Here is a 25,949-nt window from a genome sequence, read left to right as displayed (position 1 = left end):
TGCGCGTGTTATGAAGTGAGGTATCAATAAAGATCTGTGTTCAAAAATCACTCCCTACTGCTAGTCACATGACCACGTGAACTTGTCCTTAAGACAACACGGCAATGGGCCTGGGGTGCAGATTGCAGGACTCTGAAAGAAGCGGGCGGTTTAGTGCCAGAGACTGGCGGCAATGCATTTACCTGTGAGCTGGAGAAGGAGGCAAATAAACGGTTGTTGTAGTTCACCCTCTAAAATGAAAAAGTTTTCTTTGCAATCAGTGTACATCTGCACTTACATTTTTGGAAAATCACTTGACATTGTGTAAAATACCCGGTTGTATAAGACGCGGGCAGACAAAGCCCCTAGTGCAAAGACACAAGGTCCTGGTACAGGGATGTCTCGCTGGGGGACATTTATGGAACCCGCAGCATAGGGCAGGCAGTGCTATCCAGGGCAACGTTTTATAAACTGCCTAGAACAATTTGTATACATGGTTGCCATGGGCAACACTGCTTGCTTTCTTTACCACAGTTTACAAAAGTGTCCGCCAGATAGTCAGTGCAAGTAACCACTGTAGCGCTAAACCTCCCATATCAGCCATATTAGTCTGTACACTGCTATATACGGTCATCCTCAGACTTATACACACAACTGGGGTCCGAACACATCATTACAATCCCACATTTCACAGACTATATACCGGTCAATGGGGTCAATTCATACGGTGTGCATTGAATAGGGCTGGGAGGGAGATCCCAGAGCTAATATAATCAGCGTGCTGCTAAATTGGAGAATACCGCTACTCGTGGGTGTTTAGTGGTAGCACCAATTTCCAGCTTGTGCCCCGTATCGGTGCTCTTTGTGCCCCGTATCGGTGCTCTTTGTGCCCCGTATCGGTGCTCTTTGTGCCCCGTATCGGTGCTCTTTGTGCCCCGTATCGGTGCTCTTTGTGCCCCGTATCGGTGCTCTTTGTGCCCCGTATCGGTGCTCTTTGTGCCCCGTATCGGTGCTCTTTGTGCCACCTTAGTTCTGCAAGAATCCACTAGTCGGAGGCGGATTATTATAATTGCGAGAGTTCCCTCCCAGCGCTATTGACCAAGCTCCGTATTGAAATCGACCCCTATACAATATATATTTACGCATAAGAGGGCAGCTTTTGCTAAATTCTTAGATTTGAGGATTTTAAAATATATCAAAGGCTACGAAATGCTCATGGAATGAATTTAATACTAAACGTTTATCAATTCATCATTATTATTAACAGAGGAGAAATATTCCGGGAAGATGCCCAGGTTGGACTAGGAGGTACGGGTACGTAAAATGTCACAGGAAAATCGGACAAGGATGTATTACACTGCAGGCAGGAATCATTTGGAAATTGAGGCTACAGAAGTGTTCTTCTAAGGGTTTATGAAGTTCTTCAGATAGAAACCCTCCACTTACTTCTCGACTAGCAGCCAGAACTGAAGGCTGCATCCTGCGCGGAGCTCCGACTGGTAAGTTCTGCCCCTGCGGGAGCTGAATGGACTGTGGCAGAAGCATTGGCTGTTGGCCAGAGTTATAGCGAGGCATCTGAAGCTGAGAGCCACCCATTGGCATCGTTAACTGTCGGTAAAAATGGAACAGTCATATTGTGCAGCAGACAATGAATCATGGCTGAAGAGCAGAGCAGGTGATCGTTACCTGTGTGAGCTGGGAGTCCATTATCCCAGAGGCCCCCATCCCCGCCGCCTGATTAAGCTGACTCTCATACACAAGTTGCTGACTCCCACTCATTGGCTGGTATGGGGATGCCGATTGTGTCTTTACCATCTCCAGTGGCTGCATTCCTGGAAATGGGGAGTACTGAGGCTTCAGGCCTGTACCGCTGGTCAGTACCATGGCACTGGGCTGTGACAAGCTGGGGTGCATGTACACCTGGGACCTGAAGGTGAGAGAACGGAAAGTCAATGACTTGGAAGAGCAACATCACCAAAGCCTCAACCCAAAAGTGTTCCACCTCTTCAAATCTAGGGGGAACATTTATCAAACCTTCTAAAGACAAGTCAAGGTGTTTCGCCAACAGCAACTTATCAGCATCTAGAACTTTCTAGAAAATGATAGCTAGGATCTGATCGGATTATATGATATATAACTTTAATTGTCCTCCTCTGCCCATTAGTCCAATACTTCTGGTGTATGCAGTTGGCCTCCCTTCAGCCCAATATCCGGAATGTGTCTAGTTTGCGGAACACGTTACACCGCCGTTCCCAATCGTGCGCATTACCTAAAGGGCTGCATTGAGCTGTACATTTCCTGTGACTGGGAGACCGGCAGTCCACCTCGCATACCCAGCTGAGCTTGAGCCTGGAGAGACGTGTGGAGAGAAATAGGGATCTGCTGGGCTGCTGCCGCCTGTTAGAGAACAGAATGGTGAGAATGAATGCACAAGAAGTGCCTCCGTAGCACACGTGTCCCCTGCATGTTTATCAGAACACCTACAAGTTACCCCGTACTAGGCAAGCTACCTCTATTAGGCATAACATAAGATTCTCTGTCCTCATTTCCCTTCGGAGTACATACTGAAGGGTCACAGCAGGATCTAGTGAAACATTAGAGACTGAGAAAGGCGTTTGTGCTGCAATACAGGAAAGAATACATATAGTGCTCACCCATACCTGCTGGTATCCTTGCTGCTGAGGTATGGTCTGCTGAACTAGGCGTGGCTGGCCAGCAAACATATGGCTCTCCAGGTACAACGGGGGGATGTGGTTACCTGAAACAACAAAAGGACGGGCAATGTTAGACCTCCGACTGATCCATCGTCTCACCTCCTTTAGAAACGCTCTCCCATAATGCAACAGTGGTTCATCATGTCACATGATCTAAACTGACGTTTCTGAGCAGTTGGCAGGAATGCATTTAGCAGAAATTAAGGAAATACAGCAACACCAGCAGTAGAATTCAGAACCACGATATCAGGTACTTTCCCTTCCCAAGAATGAATACATAGAAGCCCACTGAACGTTGTACTCCGAACACTAAATGTAGCTTCCACTATCCAGCTCACAGGGAGCAGTGGATACAAATATATCTGCTCATATCATAGTTAGCCTCTTAGTACCCACCCAAAAATAGTTCTAGCTCTGCATCCACAACTAAACCCCCCCCCCCCCCCCCCAGTTCCATCACCACTCACCCCAAACATTTGCTAGTGAAACGCAAAGCAAACCAAATGCACCAGTCAGGACTCACTTTGTGCTGCTGTTACTCAGGTGATCGTATTAGCCCACACAAAGCACCAACATGGGGGCATTCAATTATAGGTGATGTTCAAATGCCAACAATAGAAACATAGAATTTGACGGCAGATAAGAACCACTTGGCCCATCTAGTCTGCCCCTTTTTTTAAACATGTTACCTCAAACCATATTTGATCCTTATTTTTTGTAAGGATATCAATATGCTTATCCCAAGCATGTTTAAATTGTACTACTGTATTTGCGTCTACTGTTGGGAGGCTATTCCACTTATCTACTACTCTTTCTGTGAAAAAATTCTTCCTCGCATTTCCCCTGAATCTTCCTCCCTCTAGTGTCAGTGCATGTCCTCGTGTTCTGCTGCTCCTCTTCCTGTGAGGAATGTCTCCCACCTGTACCTTCCTCCCCCCAGTGTCAGTGCATGTCCTCGTGTTCTGTTGCTCCTCTTCCTGTGAAGAATGTCTCCCACCTGTACCTTGTTAAAGCCCTTGATATATTTGAAAGTTTCTATCATGTCCCCCCTTTCCCTTCTCTGCTCTAAAGTATACATATTAAGATCTTTTAGTCTTTCCTGGTACGTTTTGTGATGTAGGCCATGCACCATTTTAGTTGCTCTTCTTTGTACAGTCTCTAATGTATTTATATCCTTCTGGAGATATGGCCTCCAGAACTGAACACAATACTCTAGGTGAGGTCGTACCAATGACCTATACAGTGGCATTATTACTTCTTTCTTTCTACTGCTGATACCTCTCCCTATGCAACCAAGCATCTGACTTGCATTCTTCATTGCTTTGTTACATTGCCTACCTGCTTTTAAGTCCCCTGAAATAGTGACACCTAGATCCCTCTCTTCCTCAGTAGTTTCCATTATAGTGCCATTTATACTATATTGAGGCTTTGGATTTCTGAGACCCAAGTGCATGATTTTGCATTTTTTGGCATTAAACTGTAGTTGCCATTCTCTTGACCATTTCTCTAATCTGCCTAGATCCTCAATCATTTGTTTTACCCCTCCTGGTGTGTCTACCCTGTTGCATACCTTTGTGTTATCTGCAAAAAGGCACATTTTACCCTCAATTCCATTTGCAATATCACCAATAAAGATATTAAAAAGCACCGGTCCAAGTACAGATCCCTGGGGTACTCCACTTGTAACCTTTCCCTCCTTTGACTGTACTCCATTTACTACAACTCTCTGTTTTCTGTCCTGCAACCACGCTCTTATCCATTCAACTATCTTAGAATCCAATCCCAAGTTTTCAAGTTTATTTAACAGTCTGCGATGTGGGACAGTGTCAAAAGCTTTACTAAAGTCTAGATAAGCTACATCTACAGCCCCACCTTGATCTATTACTTTAGTCACCCAGTCAAAAAAGTCAATAAGATTTGTTTGACATGATCTTCCCCCAGTAAACCCATGCTGTTTTGGATCCTGTAAATTGCTGGTTTTGAGATATTCTACAACTCTTTGTTTTAAGAGTGTTTCCATCAATTTCCCTACTACTGATGTAAGGCTCACTGGTCGATAGTTGCTTACCTCTTCCTTGCTTCCACTTTTGTGCAGTGGGACTACATTCGCTGTTTTCCAGTCCTCTGGGATTACTCCAGTAGCTAGTGACTGGTTGAATAATTCTGTTATTGGTTTTACCAGCTCCCCTTTAAGCTCTTTTAGTATCCTTGGATGTATCCCATCTGGCCCCATTGATTTATCCACTTTCAGTTTTGAGAGTTCTGTGAGGACTTTCTCCTCTGTAAATGTACTTGTCTCTCCCTCAGTTTTCTGACTATACTTGCAACTTAACTGTGGCCCCTTCCCCTCTCTTTCAGCAGTGAATACTGAGCAAAAATAATTATTAATATTATCTGCTATTACATTGTCCCCCTCAAGAAAACTTCCACTCTCTGTCTTCAGTCTAATTATTCCACTTTTTGTTTTTCTCCTTTCACTTATATACCTAAAAAAAGTTTTCCCCCCTTTACCCACTGACTGGGCCATTTTCTCTTCAGCCTGTGCTTTTGCACATCTGATTACCTTCTTAGCCTCCTTCTGTCTAACAAGATACACCTCTTTGTCCTCATTCTTCTGCTTAAATTTCTTAAAGGCCAACTTTTTTGCTTTCACAATACTTGCTACTTCTTTTGCAAACCACAATGGCTTTCTTTTTCTTGTGTTTTTCCTAACTCTTTTGACACAAAGTTCTGTTGCTTTTAGAATTGCACTTTTTAATTTTTCCCACTTATCCTGCACTCCTTCCAAGTTCTTCCACTCTGCCAAAGAATCCCTTACAGAGTTTCCCATCTCTACAAAATCAGCCTTCCTAAAATCTAACACCTTTGTTTTTGTGTGCGATGAGTCAGTCTCTGTCTTTATTTTGAACCATACTGCTTGATGGTCACTGGATCCCAGATTTTCACCCACATTTATGTCAGATATTCTGTCACCATTTGTAAGTATTAAGTCTAATATTGCGTCCTTACGAGTGGGCTCCCTCACCAATTGCTGGAGGGATGCTCCTTGCTACCTTCATCCCCAACTGCACATTCTCACACCGCAGTGTGCATTAGAATGTGCAATGCCGGGGGGCAAGTACTGCAGAAACGGCATTTCTTTCTCTAAATTAACTATACTACAAAATAACTTGGAAGAACACCAGTTCCCTCGATATTACATACTAAAGGGTCAAACCCAAACTGAAGGTCCAGCAGAAGGAAGTTGCCTGATTGTAAAAGAACAGGTCCCAGCACATCAGATTTCTAGTTATAACGGTATTAATGAACATTAGGGAACGGATATACCCTGAGTGTACAGATTCACCAGTGACAATACCTGGAAGAGAGGCTGAAGGGGCCACAGAAGCAACGGGCATGGGTGACATGGACACTCCACCGAATGAGCTGTAATTGACACCAGTGGAGGCACCCACACTGGATGGCGGCTGAATTCCTGAGCCAGGACCTGCCGGAGAATTCTGTTCTGGCAAACTGGGCGAGTTCTCCCAGGCCTTGCGGGCAGACTCCATCTGCAAGGACAATTATTAAACGCTACTTCCTATTGCGTCAAGGGAATAACAACAAAACATGAACACAACACTCCTGAAGCTTCTAGGCCTTTCTATACATTAGTACGCATGGCCGCTGGCTACTGGTTGGTAAATGTCATCTTTGGCAATTTCACCAGCACCCTGCTCAACCTTTATTGTTTCCTTTCTGACCTTCTGAGAGGAGGATAATGGGGTCTACAGCGATTGGGTGTCATTTTGTATGCGATCTGACTTCATCGCTTAGAAAATGACCCTACGTCGCTCCGAGTGTATGGGCCAGAGCGAAAACTATGCATGAATAATAAATCTAGTCAGATCGCCAGTGTTCTCACCGGAGCACACTCGCCCTGAGAGAACGCCAGTGTTCTCACCGGAGGACACTCGCCCTGACAGATCGCCAGTGTTATCACCGGAGGACAGTCGCCCTCACAAATCACTCAGCAACATCGCCACGTGTGCAGGCCCCTTAAGCCCCAATACACACAGGGAGATTCTGGCTTACTTTTTAAGTTTTTCGCTTAGAGATGAAGCACAAATCTGACTGTGTATGCCCCATAGTATTGGCGATTCACAGCACCGCACGCCACTATCGCCGGTCTACATCATTCAATCATGCAGTATATATCTAGTCCAATTGCTTAGCAACAAACTGCAACTTGCCCGTGGTTTAAGAAGCGATCTGAGCGTGCGTTTTGCCCATGTGATGCGCGCTCCTGTGCACAACACAAAAATTAATTTGCCCTGTACTTTTTGTACAACACTGCATCGCATCTAGTACAGAGCACATCGCTCCGTGTATGGGCTCCATAAGTCGCCATCACCCCTGTAATACGCACCCATTATTTACAGGATTTTTTTTTTCTTGCTTACCACAAATCTCTTGTGCAAATCTCTCAGTGTGTAACGTGTCAGACCTTGCAATAACCTAAATGGAAAACACCGTGGTGATCGCAGAGCAAGGAGCAGAAGGATTGGCTACTTACTTTCAGCGTGAGGTCAGCAGTGGGGTAGGACATGGGATTTAGACCAATGCCTTGCTGAAGGTGGTGATCTCGTCTCAGCATCGGGATGGACTGAGAAAGCCCGGCCTGAGAAGGACAAAATATCACAGTAAGTCCATAAAAGGAAGGAAGGTCCCAGGACCCCAGCGAACTTACACAGTATAAATGTCATTTATCATGTTGTTACTACCGGTTACTGTCAGATTATAGGTTTTCTGCTGAATATAATCCTAAAAGGAGGAATAATTCATTTGTTTGTCTATTGCTTTATATTTTAATTCAGTCTTGGATTCTCAATTGGAGGCAATATTAGATGTATTATCTACGAAAGCAGCTACACTCCAGCTGGGGGCGCTAGAGAGGATGAACATGTAGAACCCTTCAAGTAGGCAGTCTGCATGTATGTCACAGATTCGCTTTACCTTGCTGGCCAGTGCATTCTGGAGCTTTGTAACTGTGTTAGCAGTGGGACCTGAAGCAGCCACCGGGGTTAAGGAGTACTCAGCCTCCTGAATGAGAGAAAAACAAAAAGATCTTAAAGCTAGAAAAAGAGGATTCCAAATGCCCTTGATGTCCCTTCATAATCATCTATTTTACAGAAGGTGGTAGGACGTTACCATAGTTCTGCCATGCAGATATACAGTTGTGGTGCAGAGTGCTTTAAGCCTGGACAGTAATAAACGACGACACTCTCCCAAACCAGCGGGGCAAAGGACGACACTCTCCCAAACCAGCGGGGCAAAGGACGACACTCTCCCAAACCAGCGGGGCAAAGGACGACACTCTCCCAAACCAGCGGGGCAAAGGACGACACTCTCCCAAACCAGCGAGGCAAAGGACGACACTCTCCCAAACCAGCGGGTACATGACGACACTCTCCCAAACCAGCGGGTACATGACGACACTCTCCCAAACCAGCGGGGCACATGACGACACTCTCCCAAACCAGCGGGGCACATGACGACACCCTCCCAAACCAGCGGGGCACATGACGGCACCCTCCCAAACCAGCGGGGCACATGACGGCACTCTCCCACCCAGCGGGGCACATGACGTCACTCTCCCACCCAGCGGGGCAAATGACGGCACTCTCCCACCCAGCGGGGCACATGACGGCACTCTCCCACCCAGCGGGGCAAATGACGGCACTCTCCCACCCAGCAGGGCAAATGACGGCACTCTCCCTCCCAGCAGGGCAAATGACGGCAATCTCCCTCCCAGCAGGGCAAATGACGGCACTCTCCCACCCAGCAGGGCAAATGACGGCACTCTCCCACCCAGCAGGGCAAATGACGGCACTCTCCCACCCAGCAGGGCAAATGACGGCACTCTCCCACCCAGCAGGGCAAATGACGGCACTCTCCCACCCAGCAGGGCAAATGACGGCACTCTCCCACCCAGCAGGGCAAATGACGGCACTCTCCCACCCAGCAGGGCAAATGACGGCACTCTCCCACCCAGCAGGGCAAATGACGGCACTCTCCCACCCAGCAGGGCAAATGACGGCACTCTCCCACCCAGCAGGGCAAAAGACGGCACTCTCCCACCCAGCAGGGCAAATGACGGCACTCTCCCACCCAGCAGGGCAAATGACGGCACTCTCCCACCCAGCAGGGCAAATGACGGCACTCTCCCACCCAGCAGGGCAAATGACGGCACTCTCCCACCCAGCAGGGCAAATGACGGCACTCTCCCACCCAGCAGGGCAAATGACGGCACTCTCCCACCAAGCAGGGCAAATGACGGCACTCTCCCACCCAGCAGGGCAAATGACGGCACTCTCCCACCCAGCAGGGCAAATGACGGCACTCTCCCACCCAGCAGGGCAAATGACGGCACTCTCCCACCCAGCAGGGCAAATGACGGCACTCTCCCACCCAGCAGGGCAAATGACGGCACTCTCCCACCCAGCAGGGCAAATGACGGCACTCTCCCACCCAGCAGGGCAAATGACGGCACTCTCCCACCCAGCAGGGCAAATGACGGCACTCTCCCACCCAGCAGGGCAAATGACGGCACTCTCCCACCCAGCAGGGCAAATGACGGCACTCTCCCACCCAGCAGGGCAAATGACGGCACTCCCACCCAGCAGGGCTTATATGCTCTGTTATAGGCATGTACAAAAAAAATCAAACAAGCTGCAGGGAATAGATTGCAAAACAGAAACGCAATCCTCACTTTAGCGCTTACTCCAAATTCAATAGGAGGCACAGGAAGGACTGAATCCACATGAATCTCCACCCCGTTTACAGGTGGCACGCTCCCCTCTAGGCGCTCTGTCCCCTCTGACCCTTTCCGGTTCTTTAGCGAGCGCTCATTGCCAATGGGACCAGGTTTGTGCTCCTTGTTCGGTCCAGAACCGGACTCCAGTTCCTGGGGTAGAAAGGGAGGGGACATGGACTCAAGTGACCAAGTTATAACGACGACTACACATAATAAATGAGGTCATCATTTAGTTCTAGAGATCCGGGGTAATTATGTAATAACAGTGAGGGTCAGGTTAATCATGATATCAATTTTAAAATTGATTTTCTATTAAGTTTGGTCAAAGTATATGATATTAAGGTGCAACGAGGCACCAGCCACACCTGAAAGCCTCCCATAGTCCGTAATACCATAGAAGTTAGAATCTGGGCAGCAGGCTGCCTGGATCGGGCTACAGAAGAGGTAAGTCGTGCCTTTCTGGACTGTACAAGGATTTCAGTAGAGAGAAGCTAACCTTCTTGTCTGGTTGTTTCTGCCCCTGCTCACTAGGGCAGTCCGCTTTCGGCTCCACCATGACTGTACCGTTCATCTCCTCAGGTTTCATAGTCCCATATGGAGAGCTACGTTGTGAAGAGGTGGCGGACGATTCTCGAGACTCGGCACTCAAGTCGATGCCGCTGTCGCCCTGACTGCCTTTGAAACCCTACCGGGCCAAGAACACAGTACAGTCCACAATTGTGCACAACACACACTCACACAGTTCAGAAAGCACCGTGCTGGAATCGGGTGCTCGACACAGTTCATGCATTTGCAAAGCAATATGACAAAATAATGACATATATTCAGTTGATGAGGTTGTCTTACTCACAGGCTAAACTCCCCAACAGCCTGTTTTATAGCTTAGCCCACAAACAGCAATGAGTTATGTCGGGCGCTGCTGTAGTACAGCATTTATAACATGTTAAACGCTTCACGGGACTAACTGGATGCAGCCACGTTATCCGCAAGAAAGGCTCAACCAGGATCTAATGATCCACCAGTGACTACAGCAGTTATACATATACACAGACCCCCACAGCAGTCACAGGTAAACAGATCTTCATCTGTCCACATCACAAGGTCTCCTTTAACACGGGTAAAAGAACGTACCTCAGTGGAGGTTGACTCTGTACTGAAGGAGCTCCCTGGCTTGCTCCAGGAATCGCCGCTGGACGGAACAGAGATGCCTGGAAACAAGAGATTTGTATCAAGACTATGTATGCATTAAGTCCTTTACTGCTGGAGTACCTGTGACACAATATAAGCAGTAGCATCGAAACGTATAAACATCTGTTTGCCGAAACTGGCAAGTGAACACTGCCCCTCCGGTGATTCCTACTAGAGCGCGCAGCGCATCAGCCTAGTACCGTTGCGCTGTGTATCTCCTCCTGGCTGGTTCCACTGAGCATGCGTGATGTCTCCTGTGCAGCCCGGACACGGCACATTAATACGTGGGGAATAGCGGAATCCGTGCACATAATGTGCGCAGATCTCTATCTAGAGACTCTCTATATGGTAATGCCTCTGTGACCAGCTCAGCTGTGACAGCTTGGGACACATTAGACAATAGATCATTGAGATGTGAATTGGAAGGATATATTGTCCATACCCGGATCATTCAGTGTGTCCGACAGAGTGACATATCTGTAAGTTGGTTGGAATACATATCGTTCTTGTGTGCCCCACCATAGGCAACATTAGCTTGGCCAGATGTTTGCAGAAAATGGAACGTAACAGCATGATGCTGACCAATCAGGTTGGGAGGGACAAAACCGGTCTCTTCAGATTAAATAGCAAATTGAATTTTTTTTTCACAAATAAACAAAAATCTATTGGTAAGTGAAGAGCATTAAATGCTATAATAATGTATAGGTGTATGGCGAACGCTGGAATTTTACAGGTCTAACCTTGGCTGCTGTTCTCCCAGATCTCTTTGCCACTGACGTCACCCTGGTCCAGGCACATACCATTCTGCTTTTTGGCAAAGCGTGGGGGAATCCTGGACTGTATGCTGTTGCTCTTAGAAGGCACCTAAAGAAAAATGAAATATTATATTGCAAACGCTTAGTATTTAGAAATATATATCTTATTTATGCATAGATGGTGCTTTTATAAAAGATGTAAAGTAACGGGAAGAGGCGTTTCAACATAAACCTTAAACAGGTTAGCCGTAAGGAGACCGTACATTTCCTAGACATCAGGGAACGCACTATGGACATCGTAGGGTGCATTAATACGGCCAGATAATCTGATTAACAAATAATATTGGCCCACAGCATACCCAGGGAAAAGAGCAACGATGTCATGGGGACGTCCACAAATTCAGACCAGACCCAACTGGTTACAACGGACGTCAATGGCGCAATGTGATCTGTGAACGCTGCATGATCGGGTGAATGAAAGCGCGGTGCGTCCAACTACGCGGCATCATCCTATCTGACCTGCGGCACACTACACGGGAAGACCACCATGTACAACCAATACGGCATACACACTATACAATTTGTAATTTTATAACACCCCAACATCACAACTGACCTGAACCACCTGATCCTTCTTCCTGCGATCCTTGTCCAGAGTGCGGCGGGACTTACTCATGTCAGAATAAGTATCCCCTCCTAGCTCAACTTCCTCCTCTATAACGGACTCTGAAAGAAAGAAGCTTCAATGTGTAATACAGCAACTGTACGCGAAGGATCACAGAGGAAGCTCTCCACAATATTATACCTCCGTATTTCAGATCAAAAGCAGTAATGGCCTCTGGCTTTTCGCTCGCTTTGAGAACTGCGGGCCTGCACTCCCTTTCCAGCTTCTTCCCTGAAGCGTCTCCGCTGTCGCACTGCGCAGGCCTCTCTAATCCGTATCTATGGTGGCCGCTCTCTTGAGCATAGGACTCTTCAGAGCAGCGACTGGAAGAACAGGAAGTTGGATGATAACACAAGCTTGGGAATTAAAGATTAAAAATTGAAGGAAATCTCAACCTCATTAATCAGTTTGGTCGAAAGTTTTCATTATCGTTCAGTGACATCACAGAGACCCACTGGACATGCAGGTCATTGGCTATATAGCCAAATTGACCTGCATGTCCAGCAGACCGGAGGGGTCATTACAGATGCACAGGAGCGTTTATCGTTAACGATATCGGGGTGTAACACACTAGAGGATATTGTAAGAGATTGCATAGAAGGGGCCTTCTGGACAATATGTTTTACAATATCCTCTAGAGTTAATAGCTAAAACTGGAAATACAGGACTTTTACATGGAATAAAAAGAAAACTGCCTTCAGGAAATGTTTTACCAGAGGATCAGAGGTGACTAGGCCTCATAAGTGGAGTTCCCCGACAGACAGCGGCTTCATTATTTGTAACCTCAAGCACTCGTATGCACTGGAGTGACAGAAGCGCTTGATTTGCTGCTGCTAGCGCACAGCTATTGACAAAATATATTCAAATATCTGTCAGATCGTGCTGCAAAAACTAAGCTAACTGTACCTCGGGGCTGTCACTTGTGGCCAACATTTCTTCTTAAGGACAAATTCAAATAGATCCAATTTGGCAGCAATCTGTTTAAAGCTATTGAAATATTGTGGCCTGTGATTTAGGGCCTTATTCTGGTTCACTCCAGAAAGAATTAGATTTGGGTGTTTTTTTTGTTTCTGTGCAGGGTAAATACTGGCTGCTTTATTTCTGCACTGCAATATAGATCTCATTTTGAATCTAAACCCCACCCAAATCTAACTGTTTCTGCACAATTAACATCTACCCCACCTGCAGTGCACATGGTTTTGTCCATTTAAGAAGGAATTTGCCAGGAGAGAACCAGAATAAGGGCCTTAGTGCTATTCAGTTAAAACCAGATTGTTTACGTCTTTTAGCTGGCACTTCCAGGGTAGGTACAATTCTTAATTTTACAGACACATGTTAGAGCACTGTGGGTCAGTCCTGCCAGGGAATAATATATTTAGAGGATTTTAAATAGCAAAATATGGCCAATAAAAGACGTCATCTCTAAAAAGCAGAATAATGGGTTAAATGATAGGACATGAAACATAGAATGTGACAACAGATGGCAACTACTGCGCCCATCTAGGTCTGCCCATGTACACACACACACACTTGGGATCATTTTCGTTGGAAGACAATAAAGGTAACCAGTATATTTTTGGTGTGTGAAAGGAAACCCACACAAGAAACAGGAGAATATATAAACTCCACACAGTGTTGTGGTGGGAATCAAACCCATTTCCCCAGTGCTGTGAGGCAGTAATGCTAACCATTACACCATCTGTACTACATGTGGTAGGGAATATAGATTGTAAGCTCCACTGGGGCAGGGACTGATGTGAATGTTCAAATATTCTCTGTACAGTGCTGCGGAATATGTGTGCGCTATATAAATAACTGGTAATAATATTCTCTGTACAGCGATGCGGAATATGTGTGCACTATATAATAACTGGTAATAATATCCTCTGTACAGCACTGCGGAATATGTGTGCGCTATATAATAACTGGTAATAGTCTCTACAGCGCTGCGGAATTTGTGCGCTACATAAATAACTGGTAATAATCTCTGTACAGCGCTGTGGAATATGTGTGAGCTATATAAATAACTGGTAGTAATATTCTCTGTACAGTGCTGTGGAATATGTGTGCGCTATATAAATAACTGGTAGTAATATTCTCTGTACAGCGCTGCGGAATATGTGTGCGCTATATAATAACTGGTAATAATATTCTCTGTACAGTGCTGCGGAATGTGTGCGCTATATAATAACTGGTAATAATATTCTCTGTACAGCGCTGTGGAATATGTGTGCGCTATATAATAACTGGTAGTAATATTCTCTGTACAGCGCTGTGGAATATGTGTGCGCTATATAAATAACTGGTAATAATAGTCTCTGTACAGCGCTGAGGAATATGTGTGCGCTATATTATAACTGGTAATAATAGTCTCTACAGCGCTGCGGAATATGTGTGCGCTTTATAATAACTGGTAATAGTCTCTGTACAGCGCTGCGGAATATGTGCGCTACATAAATAACTGGTAATCTCTGTACAGCGCTGTGGAATATGTGTGCGCTATATAAATAACTGGTAGTAATATTCTCTGTACAACGATGTGGAATATGTGTGCGCTATATAAATAACTGGTAAAAAATAAACACATACACAACTTATAATATAGCAATACCTGTGGCCTTGCTAGCATGCTGTATTGGTTCTTCAAACTACATATTTATGAATTTATTTTATAATACAATATATAATATTATGGGCTGTGAGCCCTGAGTGTGATTGTTATACTCTAAGGAGAATGTCGCTCTAACATCTTGTAGGTTGTGAATGGTCCCTAGAATCTTTAGCAATGTAATTTTAAAACTTTTTGAGCAAACAAACACAATCCTATCTATCCTAAGAAGCAGTTACTAATGGTACCGTATATGGTAATCCCCGATAGGCCAAACAGATCTGATCGCTTGGCGCAAGCAGCGGGATGCATCAGTCACAGACATCTATTGAGAATATCCAATGTTTGGCTACAAACAGCTGTTATTTGGGACTTTTTCATGAGTTCAGGATGATATTTGGCACTTTTTCTTACACTTCACCCAGGTGACCCATTGTATAATTAACACGTGACACTGCCACAATGTGGACAAATTTGTAGTTTACATATATATTGTGTGGATTTTGGGAGCGCACTTCCACAATACTGTAACTCATGATATCCCACTAAAAAAATCACGGCTAATTGAATTCAGCCTTAACGCATTTTACTATTTGGAACATTGCTACCATTTTTACCTATTGCAGTCCAATTTTTTTTTTTTTTCCAATTCAAACAGTCTTTAAACACTTCAATTAATTGTAATTTAATATATATTTTTTTAATTAAAAAATGGACTACAATGAATGTTTACCGATATTAAAGTGTCTCACCATTGTATCTGCTACTAACGCGCTAGGGCTGTTGAGCCTGACTAGACGTTGGACCTGAAAGGGTTAATATGTGGATAACAATTATAAAAGAAATGTACAAATTGCTTCTCTGTACCACCAAGTGGCCAATCCAATTGTGCGCAAATATCTCACACCCGCCACACTTTACGGTGGCCCCAACTCCTACAAAAGTGCTCACTGCCTTCTAGTTCTGTGAGCGCTAACTATAAGGCAGTGAGCCTACCTAACTGTACTCATCTCATACAGGCTTTGGTTTTCTGCGCCCAGATGGACAGAGTATAGACAGCCAATCACCTGGCAGCGTAAGCATACGCTAAGCACCACCTGCCAGACTTAACAAATGGTGCTTTTATGGATCATGTATCAGTATTGTTCTCAAAAGTAATTCTTATCAATACATAGAAACATCGCAGCCCCATCACATTTACCTGCCCTTCAACGAAGTCGAGCTTTGTTGGTAATCACCACGCGAAGAATTCCCATTGACCTTTATTGGGTTTTCCTCATATCCTGAAGACTCCACCTTACGACGGTCTACTAGGGGCCTCTGGCTAGAGAAACTCCTTTTAGACAACTCCCGCTTTTCAGAAAACCCATTCCCAGAGAGGGTCCCTTCTCCATCCACGTCACCGGGCCTTTTCTCACTAAAATCACTGCTTTCTGAAGCAGTCTCCCACTCCTCATTGACATGATCAGAGTTATGGTAAGCCCGTTCCGGGGACCTCCTGGTAGGTGGCCCAGATAGCTCACCTAGTGGTATCTTTGGGCGGGCCTGCCAATGGTCCTGATTGTTCACAGTATTACCAACTTCTTCACCACCCCAATGACCCACTGGTTCTCTCTCCTGCCTGAGACGTCGAAACCGTGGGGGTTTATCTTGGCGAGGAGGTCGTCTCCTACCAAAAGATCTTTTTTCCAAGCTTTCTCGATCCGAATATTCATCCTGGAAAAACTGGCGCCTATCATCTCCTTGGCTTTCATCAAAACCTCTGTTAGGGTAGGTGTCTGAATACCTGTAGTCATGTGCAAAGTCTCTGTCTGTGTTATGGCGGGTTCCATAAGGCTCAACAGGTGCATTATATTCTTGCCACGTAGAGCTTCCAGATTTGGCATTCCAATGTGGAGACTCCTTGGAGGTGAAGGGCCTTCTGCCATAGCTGTTGCTCAGCCTAGGTGGAAGTGATCTTCCAAAAGCCCTCGGGGCTCTAGATTTAGAGTCTATATTACTTGAATCATCTGAATAATTTCTATTAGACCTCCACGAGTCTTGGAAGTCTCCTTTCCTCAAATCTTCTGTTTCTCTTTCCAAGACAGGCTCATTCCCATTCTCTGACCCCCGCTGGCGTCTACGTTTGGGGAGTTCCTCATACTCTGACCCTTCACTGTGTGTTTCACTTGCAACGCGCCTACGGGAGGTCTTACTCCTGAAATCTTCGGGAGGGTTAAATTCTCGAAGCCCCCGGCCTCTGCTGATTCTTTGACCATTGTACGGGCCAGTAGAACCCCTGCCTCTGGATCCAAAATCTTTGAAACCCCTACCCCTTCCACGGGTTCTACCCCCAAACGCCTGCTCTTCGTCAATGAATATCCAATTGCTCTTCTTGGTTTGGGAGGTGGTGTTGGATTCCCGGGGAGTCGGTTTGCTGCCCCAAGCTCTTTCGGTTTTCTCCTGAAGAGTTTGATCAGATTCTTGGATATTAGACTGGGAATGGGTTTTATCATCTATTGTAGAGCTGGAACAAGAGCTTGACCCACTTGGTTCCATCGTCACCACTGTGTCAAGTTTCGAAAGCAGAGTTTCTTTCATGGTTTTAGCAGGCTCTTTCGTCTCAGGCTTGGTCTTCTCAAGCTCTTTTTCCTCCACCTTAAGGGCCTTTAAAACGGGCTTCTTTATCAGGCCAGAGCGACGACTTCTTCCAAGGTGCTCAGATTGCTGTTGGTTACTGGTGTTAGACTCTCGTAGCCAGCCTGTTTCTCCTGTAGTGTCTTGGCCCCCTTTCTCTTCTGGCTTCCACGGTTTGGAAACCACGGGATGGTCCTCTTCCGCACTACTGGCTGTATCAGAAGACTTCTGATGCCCATAGCCCCAACCATTAAACTGAGATTTATCATTTGCAAACTCTGATGGCCTGGACTGTGGACTGCTTTGCTGTCCTCTGCTGCTGCCAGTGCCATCTGCAGCGCTTTCTAGATGTTGGAATGAGACCTCTTGTCCTCTTCTTGGAGGTGAAATGCAGCTACCAAAGCCAACAGAAGGCTTATTTTCATAAGCACTGGGTGTCAGATAGTCTTCTCTCCTCTCTTCTAAAGCTTCATGGTGGGTGTGCGCTCCCTCCATCCTTTCCCTCGAAGAGTAACCACTCTCATTCCTGAAGGAATTGCAAACAAAAAAATAAGAAGTCAGTGTGGATGTCAACTCTATCAAGCCAGGGGTGTGGTTAAACTGCATTGCGACAGAAACAGTACAAGCTGCTACTATAGAGAGTGTCTATATCATGTGCAGAGAACTACCATCATCTCCCCTGTTCCCCAACTCCGCTGCCTGGGTGTCACTCTTGACTCCTCCCTCTCCTTTGCACCCCACATCCAAACGCTGGCCCATTCTTGCCGGTTCCAGTTACGCAACATTGCTCGCATCAGGCCCTTTCTCTCACAGAGTGCAACTAAGCTGATCATCCACTCATTGGTCATCTCACGGCTTGACTACTGTAATGCTCTTCTCACCGGCCTTGCTCAATCCCAACTAGCTCCTCTCCAATCTGTCCTCAATGCTGCAGCCAGGCTTATCTTCCTCTCCCGCCGCTCTAATTCTGCTACTCCCCTTCAACAAAATCTGCACTGGCTTCCATTCCCCTACAGAATCCTCTTCAAACACCTCACACTCACATACAGGGCCATCTCTAATTCCATTGCTCCATATATCTCTAACCTCATCTCCATTCATACACCCTCCCGCCCTCTACGGTCAGCTGACGACTGTCGTCTCGCCTCCACCCTGATCACTGCTTCCCATGCTAGAGTACAGGACTTTGCCCGTGCTGCACCCTTTCAGTGGAACGCACTCCCTCGCTCCATTAGACTCTCCCCGACCTTGCAAAGCTTCAAACGGGCACTGAAAACTCACCTATTCATCAAAGCGTACCCTTCCACTGCATAAACCAGCTGGTTCTCCGACCCCTTGCCTGTTTCCTGTTTACATCCTGCTATCTAACCACCACCCCCTCGCTTGCACCTCTTGTAATTTGATTGTAAGCTCCTCCGAGTAGGGCCCTCTTCCCTCCTGTTGTCAAAGCCCACTTCTCTTCACATTTCACTCACAGCTCTCCTTTACTCCAACACTCAGTGACCATCTTCGTCCGCATACTCATCTCCATCATTGGCCTCAAGCCTCTAGTTGTATGATGATTGAGTCCTCACTACTTATATCCAAGCTGTAATGTGTATTGATCTGTGGCGCTCTTTATTTGTACAGTATTTTTGTTATTTATTCAATGTTATGCCAAGTTTTGTTTCCCTGTATTGTTCCTTTGTACGGCGCTGCGAAACACTTGTGGCGCCTTATAAATAAAATTATAATAATAATAATAATAATAATAATAATAATAACTACCTGCTGTATCCGCCCTCAGTTGTGTTTTCCATCTGCTTCTGCTGCGGGAGGGAGTAGACCTTGCTCTGCATGTGCATGTAACCATCCTGGCTCCACCCGGAGACTGGTTCAGCAGACTGGGGTCTCCGCTCTGTCGGCAGTGTAGATCGGCAGTCATCATTCTGGCAGCCACCCCCGATGGACTCTTGTTGGATCATGTGCTTTATTACACCTAGTAATATAGGTACGAGGGTTACGGAGGCAGAACTGAAACAAACACGGACAAAACTCTTAACACATTCAACTGGAAGACCATGGTGAGCACCTAAGTATGCGCAATAAAACAAAACTTATTGCAGACATTCTCGTCAAAGGTCAAGAAGATTGTCAAATTAAAACTTCAAGAAGGAATGGAACACTATTTGGATAAAGATTTGTCCTGATTTCAGATAAAACTGCACTGCAGGCGTCAAATCTAGTTCCCTCGCCCTTCTGTAATAAGCAATTACTATTTACTTTCAATAGCCCATGTGCATCCTGTCCTGTAACTCCTGCCTGGTGGCCTGTAAACCATCCTTGAGAATTGCCGTTTACTATTAAATACAAGTAGTATGACCTTCAGCACTATAGTAGAACATATGAGCGGTGCCATTATAACGAACCAGTAGGGGGCAGCAGAGACATTTAAGGAATAAAATATGGTGGTAACCAAATAAAACTACCGTACTAGATCATTTCCCAAGAATACAGGGTTCCGGTTATCATGACCTTCATTTCCCATTTGTTCCTGCACAATGGAAACATATCCTGTTCATTTTGCTAAATTTCTGGCTCTAGCTGCATACAGACTTGGTGTGTTCACTCCATCGCCAGCTGCCTCCCTGCCAACCTCATTCATGTGTAGTAAATGTAGATGCCCCCAGTACCAAAGCCTGGGGGGCATCTTCTCAAGTAAATAAAACATATGGGGCCATATGCGCCAAGCTTCAGAAAGTAATATAGTGTAACAACCAACCTATCAGCTCCTAACTCATTTTTCAAACTAGGAGCTGATTGGCTTGTTGTTTCCCACTCTCCGCTGCATCACGAAGCGTGGTGCATATCTGGCTGATGGAGTCCTATAATTACACTGCCGCGTCTGTGTGGTAGCAGATTACGCATATGGTGTAGATGAGAGATCAGGACACACCTGGAGGATGTATGGAAGGGGGATAGAAATCCACCGTAGCGCGACCCTGAGTCATCCTGGGGTCCATATAAGAAGGCATCATCATCCAGCGAGGATCAAACCCCAACATCTGCGGGTGATGTGAATAGAAAGTACGCTGTGGGTTGTGGGTAGAGGCTACATATGCAGCTTGTTGTTGCTGCTGCTGCTGCTGCCACTGCTGCATCTTGTATAACTGCTCCTATAGATGGCAATTTGCAGACAGAATTATAATCCATTCTGAACAGTATAAAGGGGAAAATGCATCTGGTGACATCACCACAACAACATAGAAGCCCATCCATGTCTTCTCAGGGTCATCACCTTGTACAAGTTACTGCTCTGTTATATCAGGCATGTAGAGATTGCCACCTGCCTAAATCATCAGTCTTACACCAGTTATTGCGAGAGGTGTGTGTGTGGGGGAAGGGGGGGGGGGGCTTGGATCATCTGCATTGTGTTTGGCTGATGCCCTGCTCTTCCAATGATGGTTGGTTGACTTCACCAGAGGTGGAGCTTGAGTCACATGGGAGGCGGTGCCTAAAGTCTGCGTTAACAAAACACTGTCCTGAGATCTCTACAGGGTGTTCAAGAGAACATATTAAACATTAGGGGTCTCCAGGAAAATGAATGTCTATCAGGAAAGTTATATAGCACATGATTTTTCTCTTACATGTAATGGCGCGTCAGGGGTGTATATATATATAGCCGTTAAATAAACCTGTTCTCCCTTGAATATTTACTCCCTGCACAGAAACCTATTCCCACAGGACTAAGCTGCTTATGGTAGTGTTGCCTTCAATCAGTACATGACACCATGCTACCTGTGATATGAGAAGAGCACGGACATTTTCTGAATGGAATGACTTTGGTTTCGGTCTGCGACCCCTCTTCCCATACAGGCCGAATGCCTACTGCCCCATTATACAAATGATTCTGCATTAAGCTACAATAGTAGCAATACAGCTTCCACAGCTACTATGATACAGGAAGAGAACAGAAATGGGCCAATCCCAGTGGTTCCTGTTACCTGCTGCTGCCTCTGAAATCTGGGTGGAATGAGTTTCTGGTGCTTGCCGAAGTCCTGGGCTGGAGAAGTGGGCTCTGTACATTCGTCCTCACTGCTGACCTCCTCTCTGGTCACTACAGGAACCTCCTCTTCTAAATAATCAGATGGAGTTTCCTGAGAGTACTCTGAAGACAAAAGAGAGAATACAAAGCAGATTACTTCAAGCAGGAGACTAAACTGCATGCAACCCATGGAATACGTATGTCCGACAGCAGCGGACCCTGGCACGGATGACCAATTTGTGTCCGCTCCCATTGCAGCACTGGGTGTAATGAGAGATGCACAACACTAACGGCCTAAACAAGTGGGCGACTGAGCTGAAAGTAACGAAGCACCTGAATGAGCTTGCCAACAATATGCATACCCAGTTTAGCAGAGAGAGAGAGAGAGATAACAGATAATAATCTGTTCCTGAACTGCTCAGCTGCCGTCTGCCACAAAATATCTGGAAACTGAATTAGGTTTTAAAAGGAGAACTAAAGTTGAAACGTGTGCTGACAAGATTGGGTTCTTAACCTGAGCCAACGGGAGACTAAAGGGACAGTAAAATCATTTCCATAGTAACTAAATACTCACAATGATTATCTGCTGTCTGGGATCGACCCGTGTTATTTGTGCAATATGAAAGGGGTATACAAGATACAAAACTGTAAATCTCCTTATAACAGCCCTATGTATTGGGTTGTGGAATAGGATTAAAACCTCTCTAAACCACAAACCAAAGGTGATGCCGCAAATGTCAGCATCTTCATTCTATTTCTAATTTCTGTTTGACCGAGGTAGTAATTAAAGACCATCTGTACACTCAATGTAATTTTGGAATATTTCCTGTCCTTTGGCTCCGCAGTGCATGGCAGGCTCCAGATGACCATTGTGGAATTACAAGCGCTGGCCGTCGTTTTTAAAAACGTATCAAGTGCTCAGTAAAATGTAATCTTCTTTGTCCCAATTAGCTAGTAAGTAACAGAAGCAAAAGAATACGCGGAGTCTAAAACTGGCAGATTACTAAAAAACAACTACACCGCAGATTATCAAGACGATTTACGTGGTGGGTGAAATAAAGGCCAAAACTAGCAGTCTGTGTGGGTACAGGTGTGCGCACGCACGCACACCCACAGGCAGGCGCTATTGCCTACTGATCAAGAATCCGTACCTCTTCGGAAGTTTGGTGCGTTTTCCTGAGTGCCGCTCCGGTCTGAAACTGGAGACCTGGGATCCTCGTTCTCCTTATTTTCCAAGCGTTTCGGGGTCTCACTACCGGATTTAGAAGCCTGTTTGGTCTTTTGGTCGAGCAGTTTCAATTTTGCAGCACAGGCAGCGAGACGTTCTTCCCGAGCCCGGCGCTCTTCCTCTTCACGGCGTTTACGAGCTCTCTCAACTGCTTCAGATATTTCAGATGGTACAAACTTCTGCCGCGGAGGCAGCTTCTCTTCCTTCTCTTCCAAAGACTGCTGCCGCAAGACCGCAGTGGGAGGAGGCTTCTGAAAGGAGAAACATTCTGGAATTATTGCTTGTAAAGGGCACAAGCAAATACTGCTAGCAACCAAGATAAACAAAAGAAAAATGCTCTGAATCTTTATCATTGACAGATACACACATGGTCATCTACTAGCAGAAGAGAATAAACCAAGTAGCTACGTCAAACACCGGAAACACGTAAAAGGTCAAATAAGAAGCACTGTAATTAAGTTAAGCTTTATTAGTAAATAATCAAAGCAACGGAACCCTGGCACATCGCTGTGTGCTGAGCGATCTAACATCCTTCAGAACACTCATCTACCCACATCGCTACGTGTGTATGTCCCTTAAGAAGGAGAATAACCACCTGTTGTTTTCAGGTTAATACTCAATGTTAAATAAAGCGGTGGGTCAGTTTCCAGAAACGTAACTATGGGGAAGCCTTACGTACAAAAAACCCACTATCACAGGTATGGTGATACGTCCCAGGGATGCCAATGAAAACAATCATTGGAGTCCAGCGATCAATTAAACATGCTTGAATCATACCGAGTGCTCGGCCACGGCAGCCCAGCTGTTTGGTTTACGAGTTGCTTGTTGCACAGGCTCCGGAGTCCTCCTGACAGGGCGAGAATGGGACGCTGGATCGATCCAAACTTTCCCGTCCTCAGCAGGATGCTTCGCGTCTGCGCTGTCAGTGGAGTTAAAGGAAACCTGACGCTGCCTTCTACAATCCCAGCCATTCCTGAAAAGAACGCACAGCATCATTCACGGCCAGCTATCAGAACACCATATGTGCAATCTGTAGCAAACGTCCTCAAACCCGGGTTCCATGCTTACACCAGTGAGCATTTAACAGTTTTACCGTCCATAACCTTTAAATGCTTCATTCCAAGGATGACACGATCAGAGAGGATTTTATTCTAAATATTCTGCAAATTCAGTACCATGTAAAACTTCCAAGTCAGCTACACACAGATGAGGCCCCTACTGCGTAGGCAATAAAACAGCCATACAATGAACTACTGAAGCTTTACTGATGTTCCTAGTGCCCAGGCTCTCAAACTCGATCCTCGGGACACCACACACGGGTCTCCTCACAGAATCACAAATTAAATAATGATCTTTACCTGTAGGTCTTTTAAAAAGGTGTCAGTGTATAATGACTACACCTGTGCAACTACTGGGTGTCCTGGAAAATGTGAACCGCTGGGGACAGAGTTTGAGGACCACTGTCCTAGAGTATAAGATCAGCTTGTTAACCAGCCTCCTTATTTAGGAGTAAGCGATGGGTATAACGGCACACTGCCCCAGTGCCTATACAAGTCCTTATAAAAACCTAGCCTTACCATTTGCTTCTATCTTTAGCAACTTCTTCGTCTTCTTCATCTTCACTGAATTTCAACTTCTCCGAATAATCTACTTCATCATGAATGCCTGTGATCAGAGGGAGCACAGATCAGGCAAGGAACAGATCTGGTAACTGAAACACGAACACAGAACAGGGCAAGGACCAGTCTCCTGCATATATGATCACCTATCCCTGTGCTTAGACACAGACAATGACCCCTAGTGATATCAGTGTATGGGGGACACTGACTGTCTAGGACGAGTTTTTTAATTACATATCCAGCCTCCTACAATTGCTGAAGGTAAATCAGAGAGGCGGAGTCTGCTGCGTGTCCAGCATATAAGCTGAGAAGCTGCCATCGCCCCCAGTTTTGAAGCTAGGCAGGAGTTGTATTTACCACGTACCTGCCCAGCCGTCTTCGGCATCATTATCCAGGTCATCCAATTCTTTAAGATCTTCCGCATTAATGATGGTGGCCCTTGGAGCTTTCTCTTGTTGGGGGCGTTGTGGACGTACCGGTCGGAAGTTGCCGTTAGGCCGGTTCTCTTTTCTGTGTGTCAGCGCGAACAAGAAAAACATTTGTATTAGCGCTTCAAAGGAAACTTCAAATATCATAGTTTCAAAAAAAAAAAAAAAAGAGAAAGGCAACGCTGCACTGCAATTTGTATAAATTATTTAATTTCAAGTGGAGAGTGTATCAACCCCTTGTAATCTAAAAAAAGGTGTGTGTGTCTAATATCAGAAAATGAAAATGCATACAACGTTTCCAAAAGGATTGGAAGAGAAAGAATTCTTACTGCAGAAAAGTATTCTCTGGAATAGTTTTTACAATGTAATGTACTTATTCTATAAAATTATAATTGGCAAGATAACTAAAACAATCAACCAAAATCAGAAGTGAAAGTAAATAAAGATGTGTTTACAAAATGTTGCTCACCTATTCTTATTACCTGTATTCACTATTTACTACAGAATCCGTTCAAAACATTTCTAACCAACCCAGACAGGATTTCAATCACAGGATTTGTAGGACTGAACTGCAGATGTGCACCGCTGTTCTGTTACAGGACTGAACTGCAGATGTGCACCGCTGTTCTGTTACAGGACTGAACTGCAGATGTGCACAGCTGTTCTGTTACCGAACTGAACTGCAGATGTGCACCGCTGTTCTGTTGCAGGACTGAACTGCAGATGTGCACCGCTGTTCTGTTACAGGACTGAACTGCAGATGTGCACAGCTGTTCTGTTACAGGACTGAACTGCAGATGTGCACCGCTGTTCTGTTACAGGACTGAACTGCAGATGTGCACCGCTGTTCTGTTACAGGACTGAACTGCAGATGTGCACCGCTGTTCTGTTACAGGCAGTGGTGTAACTACCTAATTTGCTCAGACAATCTCAATATCCTCTTAGTTACAGGTGGCTAAATTGATCACATTGAATACATCTCCCGCCATACACTACATTAGGTATTTTTATATGTTAAATTGGTGATCCTGTAGATTATTTCATCCACATCACACATTGAGAATTGGGAAAATGCAGTGATTGGCTCTATAAAGGGGAACCAATGGTTTATTACACCGGTGTCTGGTTAAAAAGCCCATCAAAATAACGGCTTCTGCAATGTACTTTGAGCTGTGACAGTTTGTACTTTCACTTTGAGCCGTAACAATTTATAGCCCACAAACTCTCCACATCACCCCCAGATCTGCTCCTCCCTCCAATCTCTGTCTTCACAGCTCCCTCTCTCTGTATCCAGCAAGTTTGAAACAGATCGGTGTCTCTGCAAAAATCG

General features: G+C 45.6%; 1 protein-coding gene across 11 annotated transcripts in view; it reads right to left on the bottom strand.

The window, feature by feature from the left end:
• PRRC2B (proline rich coiled-coil 2B) overlaps window positions 1-25,949 on the bottom strand; it is a 76,305-nt gene that overhangs the window by 7,792 nt on the left and 42,564 nt on the right. For 3 of the 11 annotated variants that reach the window (XM_083160895.1, XM_083160903.1, XM_083160898.1), the window contains exons 9-30: window positions 24,556-24,701; window positions 24,150-24,237; window positions 23,350-23,545; window positions 22,496-22,823; window positions 21,304-21,467; window positions 20,256-20,475; window positions 19,088-19,298; window positions 15,906-17,846; window positions 12,238-12,419; window positions 12,049-12,158; window positions 11,418-11,541; window positions 10,621-10,697; window positions 9,986-10,174; window positions 9,445-9,639; window positions 7,689-7,775; window positions 7,249-7,353; window positions 6,052-6,244; window positions 2,634-2,737; window positions 2,249-2,376; window positions 1,666-1,906; window positions 1,426-1,587; window positions 183-230 (exon numbers count right to left, since the gene is read on the bottom strand). In XM_083160895.1, coding sequence (XP_083017021.1) covers window positions 183-230; window positions 1,426-1,587; window positions 1,666-1,906; window positions 2,249-2,376; window positions 2,634-2,737; window positions 6,052-6,244; window positions 7,249-7,353; window positions 7,689-7,775; window positions 9,445-9,639; window positions 9,986-10,174; window positions 10,621-10,697; window positions 11,418-11,541; window positions 12,049-12,158; window positions 12,238-12,419; window positions 15,906-17,846; window positions 19,088-19,298; window positions 20,256-20,475; window positions 21,304-21,467; window positions 22,496-22,823; window positions 23,350-23,545; window positions 24,150-24,237; window positions 24,556-24,701 — 5,239 coding nt within the window. The remainder of the gene's footprint in view (window positions 1-182; window positions 231-1,425; window positions 1,588-1,665; window positions 1,907-2,248; window positions 2,377-2,633; window positions 2,738-6,051; window positions 6,245-7,248; window positions 7,354-7,688; window positions 7,776-9,444; window positions 9,640-9,985; window positions 10,175-10,620; window positions 10,698-11,417; window positions 11,542-12,048; window positions 12,159-12,237; window positions 12,420-15,905; window positions 17,847-19,087; window positions 19,299-20,255; window positions 20,476-21,303; window positions 21,468-22,495; window positions 22,824-23,349; window positions 23,546-24,149; window positions 24,238-24,555; window positions 24,702-25,949) is intronic. The other 8 variants (XM_083160899.1, XM_083160904.1, XM_083160900.1 and 5 more) reach the window with 6 other exon arrangements.

This window comes from Crinia signifera, chromosome 9 (genome assembly GCF_055691185.1).
Source record: "Crinia signifera chromosome 9, ASM5569118v1, whole genome shotgun sequence".
NCBI classification, from domain to species: domain Eukaryota; kingdom Metazoa; phylum Chordata; class Amphibia; order Anura; family Myobatrachidae; genus Crinia; species Crinia signifera.
This window is presented reverse-complemented; position numbering and strand designations above follow the sequence as displayed.